Consider the following 18,157-nt stretch of genomic DNA (forward strand, 5'->3'; position numbering starts at 1 on the left):
GTTTTTGCTGTTGTTGAACCAATGGTTCAAGCAAAGCCTGGCTTGCTGATGATACACTGAATGTCGAAACTGGCTCAGAGGAGGAGGAGGAGGCAAACGACGCGATCTCTCTGCTGAAGCGCTTTCAGCGTGGACAGCAGCAAGCGGCACGACCTCCACAGCAGGATGTCGAGATCCTGAAGAAGGAGGACAACATTGCTGCCGCCACATGCGGTAATGGAAGAGATTCAGAATCGGAATAGGAGGAATCCGATGAGCTAAGAAACTCTTTTTCACAGATGTCCAGGAGGGGCGTTTCAGCAGGTTCCAATAATAGAATGGACCTGTTCATGGAAATACAATAATGAAAAAGTCATTAATTAGTTTAGCTGCACCCATTAAAATCATTGTGGGTTAAACATTTTTTTTAATGTATAGACGGGGAAAACATTGTTAAACTTTGATGTGAATGTGCCGAAGGCACACACGTGCGCGCGCATGCAGTTTGTGCCATCACAGTTGGAACGCGTTGCCGCAAACACGTGACGGTCCACTCAGGATCCATCTGCGAGCTCTTCAAATGTTAAATACTGCGGCTAGAAATACGACGAGGCCCTGGGGTAGTACGGAGTTGAAGGAGGCGTCACGTGATGTGGGTGAACTAATTGACAGGGAAATGTTGAGATGTGGGCCCCTGCACTACAGCCCCTGTCACCCTGCACCACAGCTCCTGTCACCCTGCACTACAGCCCCTGTCACCCTGCACCACAGCTCCTGTCACCCTGCACCACCCCCTGTCACCCTGCACCACAGCTCCTGTCACCCTGCACTACAGCCCCTGTCACCCTGCACCACAGCTCCTGTCACCCTGCACTACAGCCCCTGTCACCCTGCACCACAGCTCCTGTTACCCTGCACCACAGCTCCTGTCACCCTGCACCACAGCTCCTGTCACCCTGCACTACAGCCCCTGTCACCCTGCACCACAGCCCCTGTCACCCTGCACTACAGCTCCTGTCACCCTGCACCACAGCCCCTGTCACCCTGCACCACAGCCCCTGTCACCCTGCACTACAGCTCCTGTCACCCTGCACCACAGCTCCTGTCACCCTGCACCACAGCTCCTGTCACCCTGCACTACAGCCCCTGTCACCCTGCACTACAGCCCCTGTCACCCTGCACCACAGCTCCTGTCACCCTCCACCACAGCTCCTGTCACCCTGCACTACAGCCCCTGTCACCCTGCACTACAGCCCCTGTTACCCTGCACTACAGCCCCTGTCACCCTGCACTACAGCCCCTGTCACCCTGCACTACAGCTCCTGTCACCCTGCACCACAGCTCCTGTCACCCTGCACTACAGCCCCTGTCACCCTGCACTACAGCCCCTGTCACCCTGCACTACAGCCCCTGTCACCCTGCACTACAGCCCCTGTCACCCTGCACTACAGCCCCTGTCACCCTGCACTACAGCCCCTGTCACCCTGCACCACAGCTCCTGTCACCCTGCACCACAGCTCCTGTCACCCTGCACCACAGCTCCTGTCACCCTGCACCACAGCTCCTGTCACCCTGCACCACAGCCCCTGTCACCCTGCACTACAGCCCCTGTCACCCTGCACCACAGCTCCTGTCACCCTGCACCCCTTTGGTGAACTGACGTGCATGATGACGTCATCCTGAACGTCCTGCGGCCTTTTATGACGTCAACCCGCACGGTGCGGGGGGGGGTTGATGTGTGCGTGATGACGTCATCGGCACCGCAGACGGTCTCGCGCCCTGCGTCTGACGTCACCACGCACGCCGCACAACGCTGACTCGGCGGCGCGACGTCATCGCGTAGCCCCGCCCCCTCCCATAGCAACAAGAAACATGGAGCGCGCGGACAGTGATGGCGGCGTGGGCATTGACGGCGGCGCTCGCGGCTTCGGCTGCTGCTGCTTCGGCTGCGGCTGCTGCGGGGACTCTCCGGGCGGCTCGCGAGCAGCAGCGCGCACCCCCGAGGAGCTCGCGGAGCTGTGCGACGACGACGACGAGGAGGAGGAGGCGGAGAGCGGCGGCGGCGGCGGCCGCGTTGCTGGAGGCGCCGCCGCCGTCGTCGAGAGTCTGGAGCGGCGGGACGCGTGGCCCAGCGCGCTGCAGGCCGAGCACGAGGAGCGTGACGACGAGGCGGGTGACGACGACGACGACGAGGAGGAGGAAGGGGAGGGAGGAGGCGAGGACGAGGGACTGACGAAGGGCAGGACGCGGGGCGGCGGCGGCAGCAGCGGCGGCAGCAGGAGGCGTCGTCGCGTGTGCCGCGCGTGTCTCACGCGGGCCGCCCACGGCCTCTGCTTCCCGCTGCTGGGCGCCGCGGTCGCCGCGGCCGCCCTGCTGCTCGTCTGGCTGCCCGCGCGTCTCGCCTGGGCCCTGCCCCGCGCCGCGCTCGACGGCGCCCTGCGCTGGAGCGAGGAGCGCGGCGCCCTGGCGCTGCTGCTGCTGCTGGGCGCCGCCGTGCGGGGCGCGCTGGCGCTGGGAGCCGCCCTGGCCGGCACCGCCGCCGTCGTCGGCGGCGGCGGCTCCGGGCGGCGGCGGCGGCGGCACGGGGGGTGGGGGGAGGAGGAGGAGGAGGCGTCGTGGCTGCTGAGGGACGGGGTCCGAGATGCGGTCGCGTGGACGCGCGGGGCCGTGGCGGTCAGAGGGCTCGGAGCGGCGTGCGCGTCTGCCGGGGGCCTCGTGGTGCGTCTTGGCGGTGGTGGGGGTGGTGGGGAGGGGTGGAAACGACAGCGGCACTGGGGAGACAAAGGCGGCCGGGCGTGGTGCTGGCCACCCACCCCCTCGTGTGCCGTGTCCACGGCCTTCATAGCTGCTGCTACTGCTGCTCGCTATCGGCACTTGGGCCCAACTCTCTCTTAGCAGCCAAATACTCGGGATCGAACCCACGGCCTCCTGTACAGCCGGCGAGGTAGTTGACATCTTGCGGCGTGTTGTCGTCTCTGACGCTGATCGCACGGGAGCGTTTTTAAAAAGGTGGAAGAAAGTTGGTTAATTTAAATATTTGCAATCACCGTAGTAGGTGTGTCTACTGTGGTCACGTGGTGCCCACTCCTCTCTGCCTAGTGGTGCCAATGTGGTCACGTGGTGTCCACTCTCTTGTGGTGCCAATGTGGTCACGTGGTGTCCACTTTCTGCCTTGTGCCAATGTGGTCACGTGGTGTCCACTTTCTGCCTTGTGCCAATGTGGTCACGTGGTGTCCACTCTCTTGTGGTGCCAATGTGGTCACGTGGTGTCCACTTTCTGCCTTGTGCCAATGTGGTCACGTGGTGTCCACTTTCTGCCTTGTGCCAATGTGGTCACGTGGTGTCCACTCTCTGCCTTGTGCCAATGTGGTCACGTGGTGCCCACTCCTCCTGCCTTGTGCCAATGTGGTCACGTGGTGTCCACTCTCTTGTGGTGCCAATGTGGTCACGTGGTGGACACTTCTCTCTGGCACCAATATTTCACGACGGCGTCCTACTCAGGACATTCTCTCTTCGGTCGTTCTCTCTTTCCACTTCCGTTTGTCCCGAACAACAACAGCAGCAGCAGCAACATTTTCCCTGCGTCTACATTGGGCACTCCGTTGGTTCCAGCTTAGACAGCAGTAGCAGCAGCGTCCTCCTGCAGCGATACATTTCGAGTGCCAACGTCTGACGTCTCTGTCAGTCTTTTTCAATGTCAACATCTCAGCAGCAGCAGCAGTCATGAATGACACCAGCGACGTGGTCTAGCATGGCCCTTAATCTTCGCGCGGCCACTGATGTCGATAATAACAATGCTGATGTGTAACGTGCACAGTGTCACTTGCCCAAATGCAGCGGCCCTGAGATTCTGCAATAACTACGATGCACATTCAGGTGGTCAAAAAACGTACCGCGTCAGGAGCAGTAGCGGAGCGAGTCCATCGCTGTGACGATGTCTCCTCCGTATCTGTGGATCGGTTCTTGCATTGCGTTGTACTCCGGTCTCTGCTCTGGATGACCACTGTCGGACACCGCTGCAGGAGAGAGTTATTTTATTTGTGCATCAGGTATCATCTGCTGCTGATGCCATGCTCTGCGCAGCGGGATGCAGTTAAGGGTGGACCGTGAGCTTCGTGGGTTGTGATGTTTGCGAGGTCTCTTGAACTCCGATCACCTCTCCCTGTTCCTAATCAACCGCCGTGACGAATCCCCCTTGGGCAGGTGGGCATCGAAGCCCCCATGCTGCACGTGGGGACGGCGCTGGGCCTGTGGCTGCCCTCTCTGCTCTGCCCGGCGCTGTCCCGCGCCGGACTCCGCCCGGCGGCCCTCTGCACGGCGCGCGGGCGCCGTTGCCTCGCGGCCGCCGGTTCGGCCGCCGGGATGGCGCTGGCGTTCGGCGCTCCCCTCGCCGGCGCCGTCTTCGGCCTCCAGAACGCGGGGCCCGGCGCCCTGGCCGACCCGGGCGTCGTCTTCCCCGTCCTGCTCAGCTCCGTCACCGCCTCCCTCGCCTTCTCGGCGCTCTCCTCCGGCGCGCTGGCGCTGTCCGGCGCTGGCGGCTCTCCTCCTGCGTGGCCCGTGGGAATGCTCGACCTGGCCGGCGAATCCGGCGGGCGTCCCGCGGGCGGCGCCGACCCCTGGGCGCTGCTGCCGGCGGCGATGGCGCTGGGCGCGGTGGGCGGAGTCCACGCGGCCGCGCACCGGCGCCTGCGGGCGCGGCTGTCCCGCTACCGCGCGCGCCACGTCTTCGCCAAGCCGCCGTGCGCCGGCGCCCTCGAGGCGCTGCTCGTCTCGCTCGCCGGGAGTTGCGCCGCCTTCCTGGCTGCCGCCGCCCTCGGCTCGTGCCGCGACGACGGCGGCGCCGCCGCCGCGGGCAACGCGACGGCGGCGGGGCCCCGCGACCCGCGCGCCCTCCTGCCGTCGCTGCTCTGCCCCAACGGCACCGCCAACGACCTCGCGCGGCTGCTGCTGTCGGCGCCCGAGACGGCGCTCCGCGGCCTCCTGGGACCCGGCGCGGCGCCGTCGCCGCCCTCGCTGCTAATGGCGCTGGGCTGCCTCGCGCCCCTCTCGCTCTGGGCCTCGGGGCTGCGGGCGCCCGGCGGCGCCTTCGCGCCGCAGCTGCTGGTGGGCGCCGTCTACGGCCGCCTGGCCGCCGGGCTCCTCCGGCGCTGGCAGCCGCGGCGGTGGCCGCCTCCGCGGCAGGACAAGCTGGCGCTGGCGGGGGCGGCGGCCGCGCTGGGCGGCGTGGCGCGCTGGCCCCTGGTGCTGGCGCTCGCGCTGGTGGAGGCGAGCGGCGCGGACGCCGAGGGCGCGGCGGCCGCGCTGCTGGCGCTGCTGCTGTCGGGCTGGCTGGCCGGCGCGTGGTCGCGGGAGCCGGCGCGCGCCGCCGCGGCGCTGCGGGGCCTCCCGCTGCTCCCCGACGACTCGGCGGAGCCGCTGCCGCCGCCGGCGCCGGGCCAGCGTTGCCAGCGCCTGCTGCTCGTGAGCGACGTGATGGAGCCCGAGCTGGTGTACGTGTACCCGCACACGCGCGTCCAGTCGCTGGTGAGCGTGCTGCGCGCGCGCCGCCACCACGCCTTCCCCGTCGTCACTGAGGCCGCCGGCGCCTCCCACGGCGGCGCCGGCAACGCGGCGCTGCTGGCCGCGAACGGCGAGTTCCACCGCGCCGCGCTGGCTGTGACGCGCGCGAACGAGTACCGGCGCCGCAGCCGCTCGATGCGCTCGTACCCGTCGGCCGAGCTGCAGCGGCCGCCGGGCGCCGGGCGAGGCGGCGTGCCGGAGCGGCGCCGGCGCGACGACGACGACGAGGGGGACGAGGAGGAGTCGTCGCCCGCTTGCGAGTACCTCGCCAGCGTCCTGCAGCCGGGGGTGGAGCCGTACCCGAACCTGCAGCCCGCCGGCTGGGCCAGCGGGGACGCCGGCGACCCCGGCCGAGCGGCGGACGCGGGCCTCCCCGGCGACTGGACGCTGGCCCAGCGCCTGCGGCCGCTCACCTACCACGGCATGGTGTCGCGCTCGCGCCTCGCGGCCCTGCTGGCGCGGGGCGCGTGGTACGAGGAGGGGCGGGCACCGGCGCGGCAGCCGCGCGTGGGAGCGGCGACGCTGGCGGAGGCGGAGCGACGCGGCCTGGACGTGGGCGACCTGGAGCTGGCGCTGCTGGAGCCGCGCGCCGTCGTGGACGTGACGCCGTACGTGGACGCCGGCGCCCCCGCGGTGAACGCCCGCGCCAGCGCCGGCGAGGCCCTGCGCGTCATGGCGGCGCTGCAGGCACGCCAGCTCGCCGTGGTCAACGCGGCGGGCCACGTGGTGGGCGTGGTGACGCGCCACGAGCTGACGCCCGAGGCGCTGCGGCGCAGTCTGCGGCGCAAGCGCATGGCGCGCCCGTGAAGCGGGCGGCGCCCCCGCAACCTCTCGACCCCCGCCCCCCTCGCCGTGAGACCAACTTTGAACCCGTCCTTGAGAAGCTGCCGCCCACCCGCCTTGAGACACGTTGAATATCGTCGTCAGAATCTTTATTTATGCCGGAGGAATCCGACGAGCTGTGAAGTTATTCGGATGGCCACGTGACCTCGTATGTCATCTGTACAGACGTTATGATGCCACATGACGTCCTGTCACGTGCCGTACGTGTGTATGTTGACCTTTCCACGTACGGGCCGAATGTGTGCAAAGGTGAGCGGCGCAGAGGTAACGCCGTGCAGGGAGGAGGGAAAGAACCTCCTTGCCTCCAAATCGATCCCCAGGGTGGGGGGGGGGTTCTGGAAAGCGATCGGCGGCGGTTTTGGGACGTTTTTCCAGAATTTTTACTTGAACAACTGAGTTTGCGGATCTACAGGGTTGGTGGTCCAGACGTCTCGTGACCCCCCTCCCACCGCCAATTGATTGACCCCTCACATTTTCTCAAAAGTTATTACGTTTTAGAGAATGAAATGCGGGGGGGGGGGGGGGGGTCACAAGACATCTGGACCAACCCTGTTGCACATCGGTTGTGGCGACGTGATGCGTCCGCTACTCCAAAGCTACCTTTTCGGGGTGGGGGGGGTTTTCTTCCCACTCGTTTTCTATGTATTTTCTTTTATTGTTTCATTCCTGCCATTTTCGCTTCCCTCTTTGACTAAAGCCATTTGAATTCTTCAATTTTAGCGAACAAAAAAAATCGATGGCCGTGTAAACACGCCCTCGAAGTTATTCCTCGAATGTATTTTTTGACTGATAAAGTTCCCACTTGTTTTTCCACTGCCGGATGGTATTCCACCAAATAACAAAAAAATTGCGGCACTCATCCCCCCACCCACCACTCGCAACCTTGAAGCCAAGCAGTGAGAATGCCATGGTCACGTGCCTGCCAGGGGCCTGTAGTTTATCCTGGGGGTGCAAACGAGTGGCTCCATGTTGTTTTTGGCTACCGCGGACAAATGAAAATGATGATAAAATTTTGTATTGCTGAGCTGTGTATGGCTCTTTCTCAGAAGCGACCTGGCTATCACAAATGATAGGTCAACGAAGCGGCTTTTAATGTGGAAATGTATAGCAGCCAAATACTCTAAATGCATGTTTCTAAATGTGGAGGCAAAAATCGGAGGACCCGGAGAAAATTCCACGGGGAGAGGGAGAGACACCGCAAACTCGAAACGCACAGCAGCAGGCGTCATTGTCAGGATCTAACCCACGACCTCCTGCACACCAGGCGAGGTAGTTAACATCTCCTAGCCACCGTGGCACAGACTTCGATGATGGCGGTGGGATGTCAACTCTCAACCTTTGGAGTTGCGAGCGGAGCGCTCTGTGCATCATCATCATCAGTGTTGTGCGGTTTTTCAGAGTTGCGCCCGTTTTGAAACGCTACGAACGCTGAGGGGGACAGAAAAACCGTGCAGGTTCAACGCAACCTGGCGGAACCGCTGACGCCGGACTCTTCTGCGATGGAGCTGCGATCGGCTCACGTTTTGGCTGTTGCCAAGCCGGCTCAACGATGAGGCCGACCGCCGTGACGACGACGACAAAGACGACAACAGCGACAGTAATAATACACACTCCAGGGTTCTGTTGGTGTCCGTGACGTCACGAAGGCACCCTCGTCGGAGCGTCCGCTCTCGTCCTCCGCGGAGCCGCGGCCGGAGTGTGGAGAGCGCGGACAAGACTCTACGTTTGCAATTCAAACGTCGAGCAATTAAGTTAGCCGATGCATGTTTTGTGCCAGGAGTTCTAATATATACACAGGAAGGCACTCCCCAACTTATGAATGCCCGCACTTACGAGCGTTCTTCCGTAAGATATTTATTTATTTAACCGCCCGACTCTTTGCGAACTTGAACTCGCGAACCGAAACCGCGGAATTATTTCCGTCGTCGCATTCTTATTTATGGGTTTAACACCCCCCCACCCACCCACCCCGTGAACACATTTCACAACACTTGGCCGTCCGCGCACGTGAATACAGTACGTTGTGTTGCGACTTTAACGGATCGTCTCCACTTGACGAACGGAACTTGTTCCCGTAAGTCGGGGACTGCGCCCTGTGCTGTACAACACAATGTGAATATATATCTGTGTGTGCGCGCGCGTATTTAAAGAATGTTGCATTAAGAGGCCGTAGCAATCGTAGCGACGAACGAGCGTGTGGAGCCCGCTCGCCGCTGCCATTGAAGCGCGTGACGGGCGATGAGTGAAGGAGATTCAACGCCCCCCCCCCCCCCCCCGCCAAGCTCACGCGCACAACCACCAGTCTCTCTGCTCACTCTTGCCCCGCAATCCCCCCCACCCACCTTCACCACCACCACCACCGCCGCCTGCTTCCTCCCTCTTCACCGTTACTCCCCCAAACTTCCTCGGCTGGACTGTCAACTGTCATCTCTAAATCATCTCTAAAGCCCCCACCCCACATCCTCTCCTCTCGACCCCATCCCCACCTCTGTCTCCTTTGCTCGAAACCTTGGGGTCACCTTTGATTGCCCCTCTCTCCTTCACCAAGCATATCTCCACCGTAACCCACGTGCCGCTTTCATCCCTTCAACATCCGGAAAATTCGCCCCCCTCATCTCAATCTCCGCTGCCAAAATACTCTCCCCCTACGCCCTCATGGCGTCTCCACCACTCCAATCCCCTTCTTCTTGCTCTTCCTGCCTACGCCTGTGCTCCCCTCCAGCAACTTCAAGACGCTTTGGCCAGGATTAGTTCTAATCTCCCACATCACATCCCATCCCTCCGCTCTCCTCGTCTAACTCCACTGGCTTCCCGTCGGCTCGTGCTGTTTATTCAAACTCCTCGCCCGCGTTTGCCAACGGCCCCGTGGCTCTGCGCCCTCCCCACCTCGCTGCTCTTGTTTCTTGCCATGTCCCCCTCGGCCCCAGCGGTGACACTTTCTGTGGTCCCTCACTGCTCCTCCCCTCCCTGTGCTCGCTCACGGTGCCGCTCCGTCTCCCTCCTGGCTCCCCTCCAGTGGAATCAACTCCCTCAGGCAACTTCACGAAACCATTCTTCGTTCCGTACGACTCCTCGTTTTTCACCAGGGTATCCCTCGACTACTTCCTGCCAGAGGTGTGGACTCGAGTCATGTGACTTGGACTCGAGTCAGACTCGAGTCATGAATTTGATGACTTCAGACTCGACTTGGACTTGCATAACAATGACTTTGTCCCACCTCTGAGGTGTGGACTCGAGTCATGTGACTTGGACTCGAGTCAGACTCGAGTCATGAATTTGATGACTTCAGACTCGACTTGGACTTGCATAACAATGACTTTGTCCCACCTCTGCTTCCTGCCCTCACCCCTCGCCACCCTCCTTCCCTCTCCTAACCCCCCTCACCCCTTTCCCGGTCATCACCCTCCCTTGCCACCCCTCCCCAACACTCAAACTCCATGTCAGGCGCTTTGTCTAAAGCGCCGTATTAACTCCTAGATGGGAAATGATGTCACACACCCAGAGCGTCGACTGAGTTTTTGTATTATTCGCTTGCTAGTTACTGAGCTCATTGGGGAGTTAGGATACCTCATAAGATGGACAATTGGCTAAACTAACGTTGATGTTCATTACCCCCCCCCCCCCTGCGTCTGCGTTTATTCCTGGGAACATTGATTAAGGGGGGGGGGGTGTTACTGTGCTCGGTTGAAACAGAATTCAACAAGGGGGGGGGGGTCGGAGTAGCCAAGCGCACGTTGAGAATGACCACTGCCCGAGTGACGAGGCCTACCAAGTGCTCGCGTGATATCTGTGGGAGAGAAGTCGGTACGGTTTTTTCAGCGTGTGAATTCTTCAGCCAGGGATTTTTACTTTCCGTCAGCCGTAACGGGAATTCTTCGTCTCCAGAGATCTCTCTCTTTCTCTCCCCCAGAGATATCGATCTCTCTCTCTCTCCCAGAGATATTGATCTCTCGCTCTCTCTCCCCCATTTGCCATATCCACACGTGGGGTCTAGAGTCTGCGTGTGGGCCACCGGCGATCTGCCGTAGCGTTCGCGGCGCGGCGTGGATGATGAACCCACCACGCGCTGGTGACATCGAGCGCCGGGTGCTCCACTCGCGGTGGTTGTGTCCAAGGCGACCCTCACCTCGTCCCGAGACGTCTCGGTCGGCGCGGGGGCGATCGCGGCTGCGGGATGCGCGGAGTCAATGTCTGTGCGGTCGCGGCCTGCGGTTTTATTTATTGACATTCGATGTTGTTACGTTGTCCGCTGTGAACTGTGAAGTTTGTCCCCCCTTAACTGTGAAAATGTCTTTGCCTTTTTCTGCACCGTCTTGTACGTGAGTTCCACGTGTGTGCGTGCGTGTTAGAGAATGTGCGTGTGATTCTGTGGGGAGCGGTGGTGCAGCGGTTAGCACCGTACTGCGCTACGAACCCGGCAGAGACCCGGGTTCGATTCCCACTCGCGGCCACCAACATCCGTGACGATTATCTGCACCGGTGCAGGGCCTCCCCCTAGGTCTACTCAGCCTCAAATGCGTGCGTGGTGCGGTGTGTAGTCAACATCGCCACTAGCGAGGCACGAAGGCGGCCGGGCCTGGTGCTGGCCACCCACCCCTCCCCCCCCTCTTGTGCTGTTCCGGCCTTCATAGGTGGTGCTCGCACTTGCCCCAAAAGTCTTGAGGCTATACGGGGATCTTTGTTTCTGTGGTAGTGTAGTGGGTAGCGCCGCACTGCGCTGCGAACCCGGCAGAGACACGGGTTCGATTCCAGCTCACGGCCACCAACGCCAATGACAAATATATGAACCGGTCCTGGGCTTCCCTGCAGGTCGACTCGGCCATAAATGAGCATCTGGGTCTGTCCCACGAGTCCCACCCTTCACGTTAGAGCCTCAAAGCTGCACCTAGCCTGGCACAAGCCGCGTGCTCACGCCACCGCCACTTAGTGAAACACCGTAGCGGCTGGTGTGTGTGTGTTACACTGCGTGTGCTCATTCAGAAGAGGAGTTGGAGGCGCTGCTGCTGAGACTGGAGCGTGCCACTAAGAGGTGGGGCCTTACCATCAGCCCCACCAAAACCAAGCACCTGCCTGGGTATTTTGTACCATCGGACACTCCACCCCCACAACTCCCAATTGGTGATGAGGCAGTTGTGGAGAGAGTGGAGAGTTTCCCATACCTGGGCAGTGTGCTTATGACCGGCTCCAGTCTATCAGCAGAGGTCTCACTCCGAATCAGTCGAGCGGCAATATCTTTTCATCGGTTGCGTAACGCTGTGTGGAAGCTACCTGGTCTGTCGCTCCGCACGAAGCTTCAGGTCTTCTCGGCCACGGTCATTCCCTCCCTTCTCTACGCTTGCGAGACGTGGACCCCCCTGGTGGAGCATCTTCGCCGGTTGGAAACATTTAGGCTGGCCTGCCTACGATCCATCCTGGGTTTAACCAGGCTGGATTGTGTGAGGAGCTCACAAATCCTTGAAAGATCTGGGCAAAGTCCCATCAGTGAGCTCCTCCGGCAGGCAAGGCTGCGTTGGCTGGGTCATGTAGCCCGCATGCCCAGCCACCGCATGCCTAAACAGCTTTTGTTCGGCCGGATCGAGGGGGCTAGACGGGCGCGGCACGGGCTGGAGAAGAGATGGAGTGATGTGGTACAGGAGGACGTGGAGCTGAGTGGACTTGCCGATGACTGGTACCAGCGGTGTCAAGATCGGCCTCAGTGGAGGAGGCTCGTGAAGGACGCTACTGGGCAGTTGGAGGCAGTCGCCCTCCAACAACAACGGAGGGCGGAGGAGCGACGCTCACAACAACGAGCGGAGCGCCGGGTGGCTAAAGCACAGCAAGTTGGTACAGTAGGGGGCACAGGTGGTGCATCAGCCAGTCATCTCGGTCATCTCGGTCAGTCGACCAGTGGCACCTGGGTCTGCCCCGTGACCTCCTGCCAGCGGGCTTTCGACACTTCACGTGGCCTCAAGGTGCACTTGGCCTGGCACAAGCATCGTGGTGACGTCACCGCCACTTAGTGGCGAATGGCGGTTGTTGTTGTTGTTGTTGTGGTCACCGCTAGGTTGACTTATCCTTCATTTTTTGAGTACAAACCAGGTATGGATGAGGTTTCTGATTTATTTTTACTAATTGCATTTTTCATTTTTCTTCGACCATTTCAGTTCTTTTCCATTTGGCATTACATTTCCTTTTGTTTTCTTCCCTGTTGACAAAATGACGACACCCGATGCAAGCCAGACCTTCAAGGGCCACCCCCTGTGCCCGTACAGATGGAAAGAGATGTCGATTAGTCCACACTTTGCTGCACCGCCTTCTCCTGTGCGAGCTCGGGGTAATGTCATCACATCGAGGCCCACCCACGGATAGGGATGGGAGTTCCACACAAGCGTCTCTTTGTGCTCCACTAACCCCTCGCTGCTGCTGCCGCCTCCACAGCGCGGGATTAAACTAAAACATGTGTTTCTGAAACTATTTTTCTATTTTACCAGGTAAGGTCGACTCAGCTATATAGCTCTTTAGCAGAAGCGACCCGGCCACACATTTCCACACCAGCCTGTATGTTGAACTTCTAGCAGCCAAATACTCTTGACTATGTTTCTAAATGTGGAGGGATAAACCCGGAGGGCCCCGAGAAAAATCCACGCGACCACAGGGAGAGAGAGAGAAACACGCACATGCCAAATCTACAGCCGCAGGCGTCAGGGTCGGGATCGAACCCACGACCTCCTGCACACCAGGCGATGAAGTTAACATCTCCTAGCCACCGTGATGAGAGAGAGACACGCAAACTCCAAATATACAGCAGCAGGCGTCAAGGTCGGGATCGAACCCACGACCTGTATACCAAGCGAGATAGTCAACATCTCCTATAGCCACCGCGGCGCCCTGCTGACAGGCAGCCACCACACTCACGAGTCGTGTGACGGGTGCGTGGCCGAGTTCCATCGGAAGATCGTGAGAGATGGCGAGGGGTAGGCAGAGGAGGGGGGGGAGAGAGGCTTTCACCCAGTGGCGGATAGATCATGGCTGGTGAGGAGGACGTTGGGGCTCCTGTCCCTGCGTCGCTGAGAAGTGTAAAGGAGGAGGTGGGAGGAGGTGGGAGGGTGAGGGAGGGGTGGATGGAGGCAAGTGAGAGATGAGGAGGGGGGGAAGGGGGGATGGAGGGGAGGGGGTGGACGGAGGGGAGGGGGGGGATGGAGGGGAGGGGGGATGGGGAGGGGATGGAGGGAGGGGGATGGAGGGGAGGGGGTGGACGGAGGGGAGGGGGGGGATGGAGGGGAGGGGGGGATGGAGGGGAGGATAGAGGGGAGGGGGGGATGGAGGGGAGGGGGTGGACGGAGGGGAGGGGGGGGATGGAGGGGAGGGGGGGGATGGAGGGGAGGGGGGGATGGAGGGGAGGGGGGATGGAGGGGAGGATAGAGGGAGGGGGGATGGAGGGAGGGGTGGAGGGGAGGATGGAGGGGAGGATAGAGGGGAGGGGGGATGGAGGGGAGGGGGGATGGAGGGGAGGGGGGGATGGAGGGGAGGGGGGATGGAGGGGAGGGGTGGCCCGTGGAGGGGGGGGCGAGCTGCCAGGCGAGATCCCCCGAGCCCTCGCTGCACAGGCTGCGCGTGCGCCCATGGCTAAATCACAGCGCCACGAGTCCACGGCTGCGTTGGGTGCCTCAATGAGAGAGACTTCAGCGCCCACAACCTCCTCCGAGCGCCTCCACCCACAAAGAAATCTCGAAAAAAGTTCGACGAAGCGAGAAGGCGAGAAACGAGTGAGTGGAGAAAGTGTCCGGCCACCCTGGCCACGTGTTTGCGTGGCGTCGCAAGCAGAAGCATCGGTAACCGCCGGTCACGATCGCTCCACTGCTGGATGAAGGCCTTCCCTCCCCCGCGAGCCCCCCCCCCCCCCCCCCCGGGGCGTCTGACGCACCAGCTGATGTCGCCCCTCCATGTCGATGGCGCACATGATTTGGTGATTGCTGCTGCTGCGTCTGGCACGAGCACAAACAACAACAACAAACAACAACAACAACAACAACACACTCAACGCAGTCGTCAATACCAACACTGTGAGTTTGGGGAGACAAAGGCGGTCGGGCGTGATTGTTGGCCACCGCCCCCCTCGTGCGCCGTGCCGGCCTTCATTGGGCGGACTAATCTCGGCCCGTGTCCATCAGTACGGCGCAGGCTGCACGGGGGGTCGTTGCCTTTTGTTGGGGGATCGTGTCTCCACGCCCTGCGGGGTCCCCCTCCCGCACTCGCGGATCGAGGGGCGCTGAACGCGGCGCTTTCCAGGCGCGCACCTGAGCGCATCAAGCGAGGAACGCGTCTCTGTGTTGTGCCGGTGGGCCGGGGCTCGTCGCGTGTCCCATCAGAGTCAGTCTACCACTGCCTAGACCCTCCATCAGAGTCACTGCCTAGACCCTCCATCAGAGTCACTGCCTAGACCCTCCATCAGAGTCACTGCCTAGACCCTCCATCAGAGTCAGTCTACCACTGCCTAGAGCCTCCATCAGAGTCACTGCCTAGAGCCTCCATCAGAGTCAGTCTACCACTGCCTAGAGCCTCCATCAGAGTCAGTCTACCACTGCCTCGACCCTCCATCAGAGTCACTGCCTAGACCCTCCATCAGAGTCACTGCCTAGACCCTCCATCAGAGTCACTGCCTAGAGCCTCCATCAGAGTCACTGCCTAGACCCTCCATCAGAGTCACTGCCTAGACCCTCCATCAGAGTCACTGCCTAGACCCTCCATCAGAGTCACTGCCTAGAGCCTCCATCAGAGTCAGTCTACCCCTGCCTAGACCCTCCATCAGAGTCAGTCTACCACTGCCTAGACCCTCCATCAGAGTCAGTCTACCACTGCCTAGACCCTCCATCAGAGTCAGTCTCCCACTGCCTAGATCCTCCATCAGAGTCAGTCTATCACTGCCTAGAGCCTCCATCAGAGTCAGTCTACCACTGCCTAGACCCTCCATCAGAGTCAGTCTACCACTGCCTAGACCCTCCATCAGAGTCAGTCTACCACTGCCTAGACCCCCCATCAGAGTCAGTCTACCACTGCCTAGACCCCCCATCAGAGTCAGTCTACCACTGCCTAGACCCTCCATCAGAGTCAGTCTACCACTGCCTAGACCCTCCATAAGAGTCAGTCTATCACTGCCTAGAGCCTCCATCAGAGGCAGTCTACCACTGCCTAGAGCCTCCATCAGAGTCAGTCTACCACTGCCTAGACCCTCCATCAGAGGCAGTCTATCTTTGACTTTCTGTACAGACCCGGCCAGAGCCCAGTCTCTGACTGTATCAGTATCTGGAAGAGATTAGTATCAGAGAGCTATCGCTCGGCCCGTTTCTCCCGACGCTGTCTGGACGCCACTGCTGCTGCTGCTAATCATCATCAGCAGCATCATCAGCATCACTAAGACCCCGGATCTCTCCTATGGGGTTCCCTGTCGCCCTAGGGGGTAGCAATGTTCGCGTCGCCGTCTCGCTGAGCCACGGCGACCGCGGGCAGGAAGGCGGTCGGCGCCTCGACACGGCGAGAGCGGAGACGGTGGGGGGGGGCCGAGTGGGGGGGGGGGGCGCGTAGGGGGGCGCGTAGGGGGGCGCGTAGGGGGTGAAGAGGAGGGGGGCAGAGGGAGGAGGAAGAGGGGGGGGGGGGCACTTAGCGCGTGCCGCTTCCACTCGAATGGGCGCTGTGATGGTTTGGGCCGAGCTCGCCAACGGCTGCATAATTCACCTAACTCCCGTTCCGTCTTTGTTGCTACGCCTCTTCTCGTGATGACTTCTTATCACCTTCCATCGCTGTTGTCCTGCCCAATGAAACATTGCCCACGCGAGATGCGATTGGAAGGCTGCGAGTCTGCGAAATATGTCCACGCGTTAGTAATTGCGCTTTTTGGTTCCATATTCGTTTTTGTTTTTTGCTACAAATCTCAATTTGCTCTCGCCTATAGGTTGAATAAGGATTTTATTTTTTAATTAACTTGTTTCAGACCTAGCAACCCGGCGAAAAAACCCCACGCCTCGTGCGAGGGAGCAACGCTCGATCCCCCCCGTATAGATGGTTAGCACCAACGCACCTCAGAGAGAGAGAGAAACGAGGCCACATCGCTCGGACTCTGACTCGATCAGCCATGGGCTGTGCAGATTAAATCTGTGACTGTGAGCCCCTTGTCGCTAATTAATGATTCCATTGTTTACTTCGGGTCGTGAGGATAAGTTGGTTGAGTGGTGGAGGGGGAGCCTTACTCGCAAGGCCGTTGGTCGAGTCTATGGCTAAGAACAGGAACCAGCTTGTGCCGATCTTGATTTGAAGCTTTCGTGACCGCAGGAATCCATCATACTCTTTGGTTCTTTCGGTAAAGTCACGTAGGTAGAAAATAATAGATCACGACGATTCGATCGCAACACAAGCAATCGTCATCAGGTGGGACATTCACAGCAAGAAAAAACTGCTGAAGTAGGCTCGCCTACTTTTATTTTCTACATACGTGACTTTACCGAAAGAACCAAAGAGTATGGAAGCCTGTGCCAGGCTAGGTGCACTCTGAGGCTATCGCGCGAAGGGTCGAAGGCTCGCCGCTGGCAGGAGGTCATGGGGACAGACCCAGCAGGCGCCGTGGGTTGAGGCTCCACAGAGGCCGATCTTGACACCGCTGGTACTGGTCATCGGCAAGTCCACTCAGCTCCACGTCCTCCCTTACTGCATCAGCCCGTGTCGTGCCCTTTAGCCCCCTCTATGCGGCCAAACAGAAGCTGCTTGGGCATGCGGTGGCTGGGCATGCGGGCCACGTGACCCAGCCAATGCAGCCTTGCCTGCCGTAGGAGCTCACTGATGGGAATGTGTCCAGATCTTCACGCACACACACACTTGGACACACACACGTGGACACACACGTGTGTGTGTGTGGTATTCGGCAACAGCAATCAGCTGATAACGCCTCTCCCATTCTGGCTCTCTTTATCAAGCGAGTGGGGGGGGGGGTCTGACACAAGCCACGCGTTATACCCTCGCCCCCCCCCCCTCCACCACTCACGATGCAGTCACGAAAAAATAAAAATAAACCACTCGAGCCCTTTTGTGGAAAATGTAATTAAAAAATTAAATATTTTAAATGAAAGTGTAAGCCCGGAATTCAGGGGCACAGCGTTAAGGACTTCTGTTCGTGGAGTTTCTGTACCATAATATTAATAATAACATTTAATAATAATAACATTTAATAATAATAACATTTAATAAGAAGAACATTTAATAATAAGAACATTTATAATAATAACATTTAATAATCATATATAAAAAAAAATTACATAGGCCAGAGGCCAGGCGGTTACAGCATAGTGTGGACTAATCTCCATCTGTTCCATCTGGAAGAGGTGATTTGTTTTTCTGGTTGCTTCGAATCTCGAACGCGAGCATGAAGTATCACGCATTTGTTGAAAACGTCTTCACATAGAGAGGGGACCGCAGAGCTTGGACAATCGTCGGTAGCGACGGCTCCTCACCAGCACCACGTGACTGCTGCTGCCTTCCCGCTCCTCGTCTGTGGCTCCTCCTCCTGGAGCCTCTGAGTCGTCCTCTCTCTCTCAGAGTCGCCCCCTCTCTCTCTGAGTCGCCCTCTCTCTCTCTCTCTGAGTCGTCCTCTCCCTCCCTGATAATCGCCCTCTCCCTCTGAGTCGTCCTCTCTCTCTCTGAGTCGTCCACTCTCTATGAGAATCGCCCCCTCTCTCTCTGAGTCGCCCTTTCTCTCTCTCTCTGAGTCGACCTCTCTCGCTCTATGAGTCGTCCTCTCTTTCTCTGAGTC

General features: G+C 59.9%; 1 protein-coding gene across 2 annotated transcripts; it reads left to right on the forward strand.

Annotated features, from left to right (window-relative positions):
- The first annotated feature begins 1,836 nt into the window (after positions 1-1,836).
- On the forward strand, positions 1,837-10,667 carry LOC133350541 (H(+)/Cl(-) exchange transporter 6-like). 2 transcript variants are annotated; one of them, XM_061566212.1, is made up of 3 exons: positions 1,837-2,697; positions 4,183-4,202; positions 4,257-10,667. In XM_061566212.1, exons 1-3 carry the CDS (start codon positions 1,852-1,854, stop codon positions 6,343-6,345), a joined length of 2,955 nt encoding a protein of 984 aa, XP_061422196.1. In that variant the 5' UTR covers positions 1,837-1,851; the 3' UTR covers positions 6,346-10,667. The 2 variants fall into 2 exon arrangements, with proteins under 2 accessions (XP_061422196.1, XP_061421381.1); XM_061565397.1 differs by having other exon boundaries at positions 4,183-10,667.
- Positions 10,668-18,157: the final 7,490 nt, after the last annotated feature.

Source organism: Lethenteron reissneri, chromosome 1 (assembly GCF_015708825.2).
Source record: "Lethenteron reissneri isolate LAM-NWPU_2019-01 chromosome 1, ASM1570882v1, whole genome shotgun sequence".
Classification (NCBI taxonomy): Eukaryota; Metazoa; Chordata; class Hyperoartia; order Petromyzontiformes; family Petromyzontidae; genus Lethenteron; species Lethenteron reissneri.

Bases quoted from the DNA above. Each gene is read 5' to 3' on its own strand.
- LOC133350541 (XM_061565397.1), top strand. From the start codon at position 1,852: ATGGAGCGCGCGGACAGTGATGGCGGCGTGGGCATTGACGGCGGCGCT. The intron at 2,698-4,182 runs GTGCGTCTTGGC...CCCCTTGGGCAG, and splicing joins CGTCTGCCGGGGGCCTCGTG to GTGGGCATCGAAGCCCCCAT.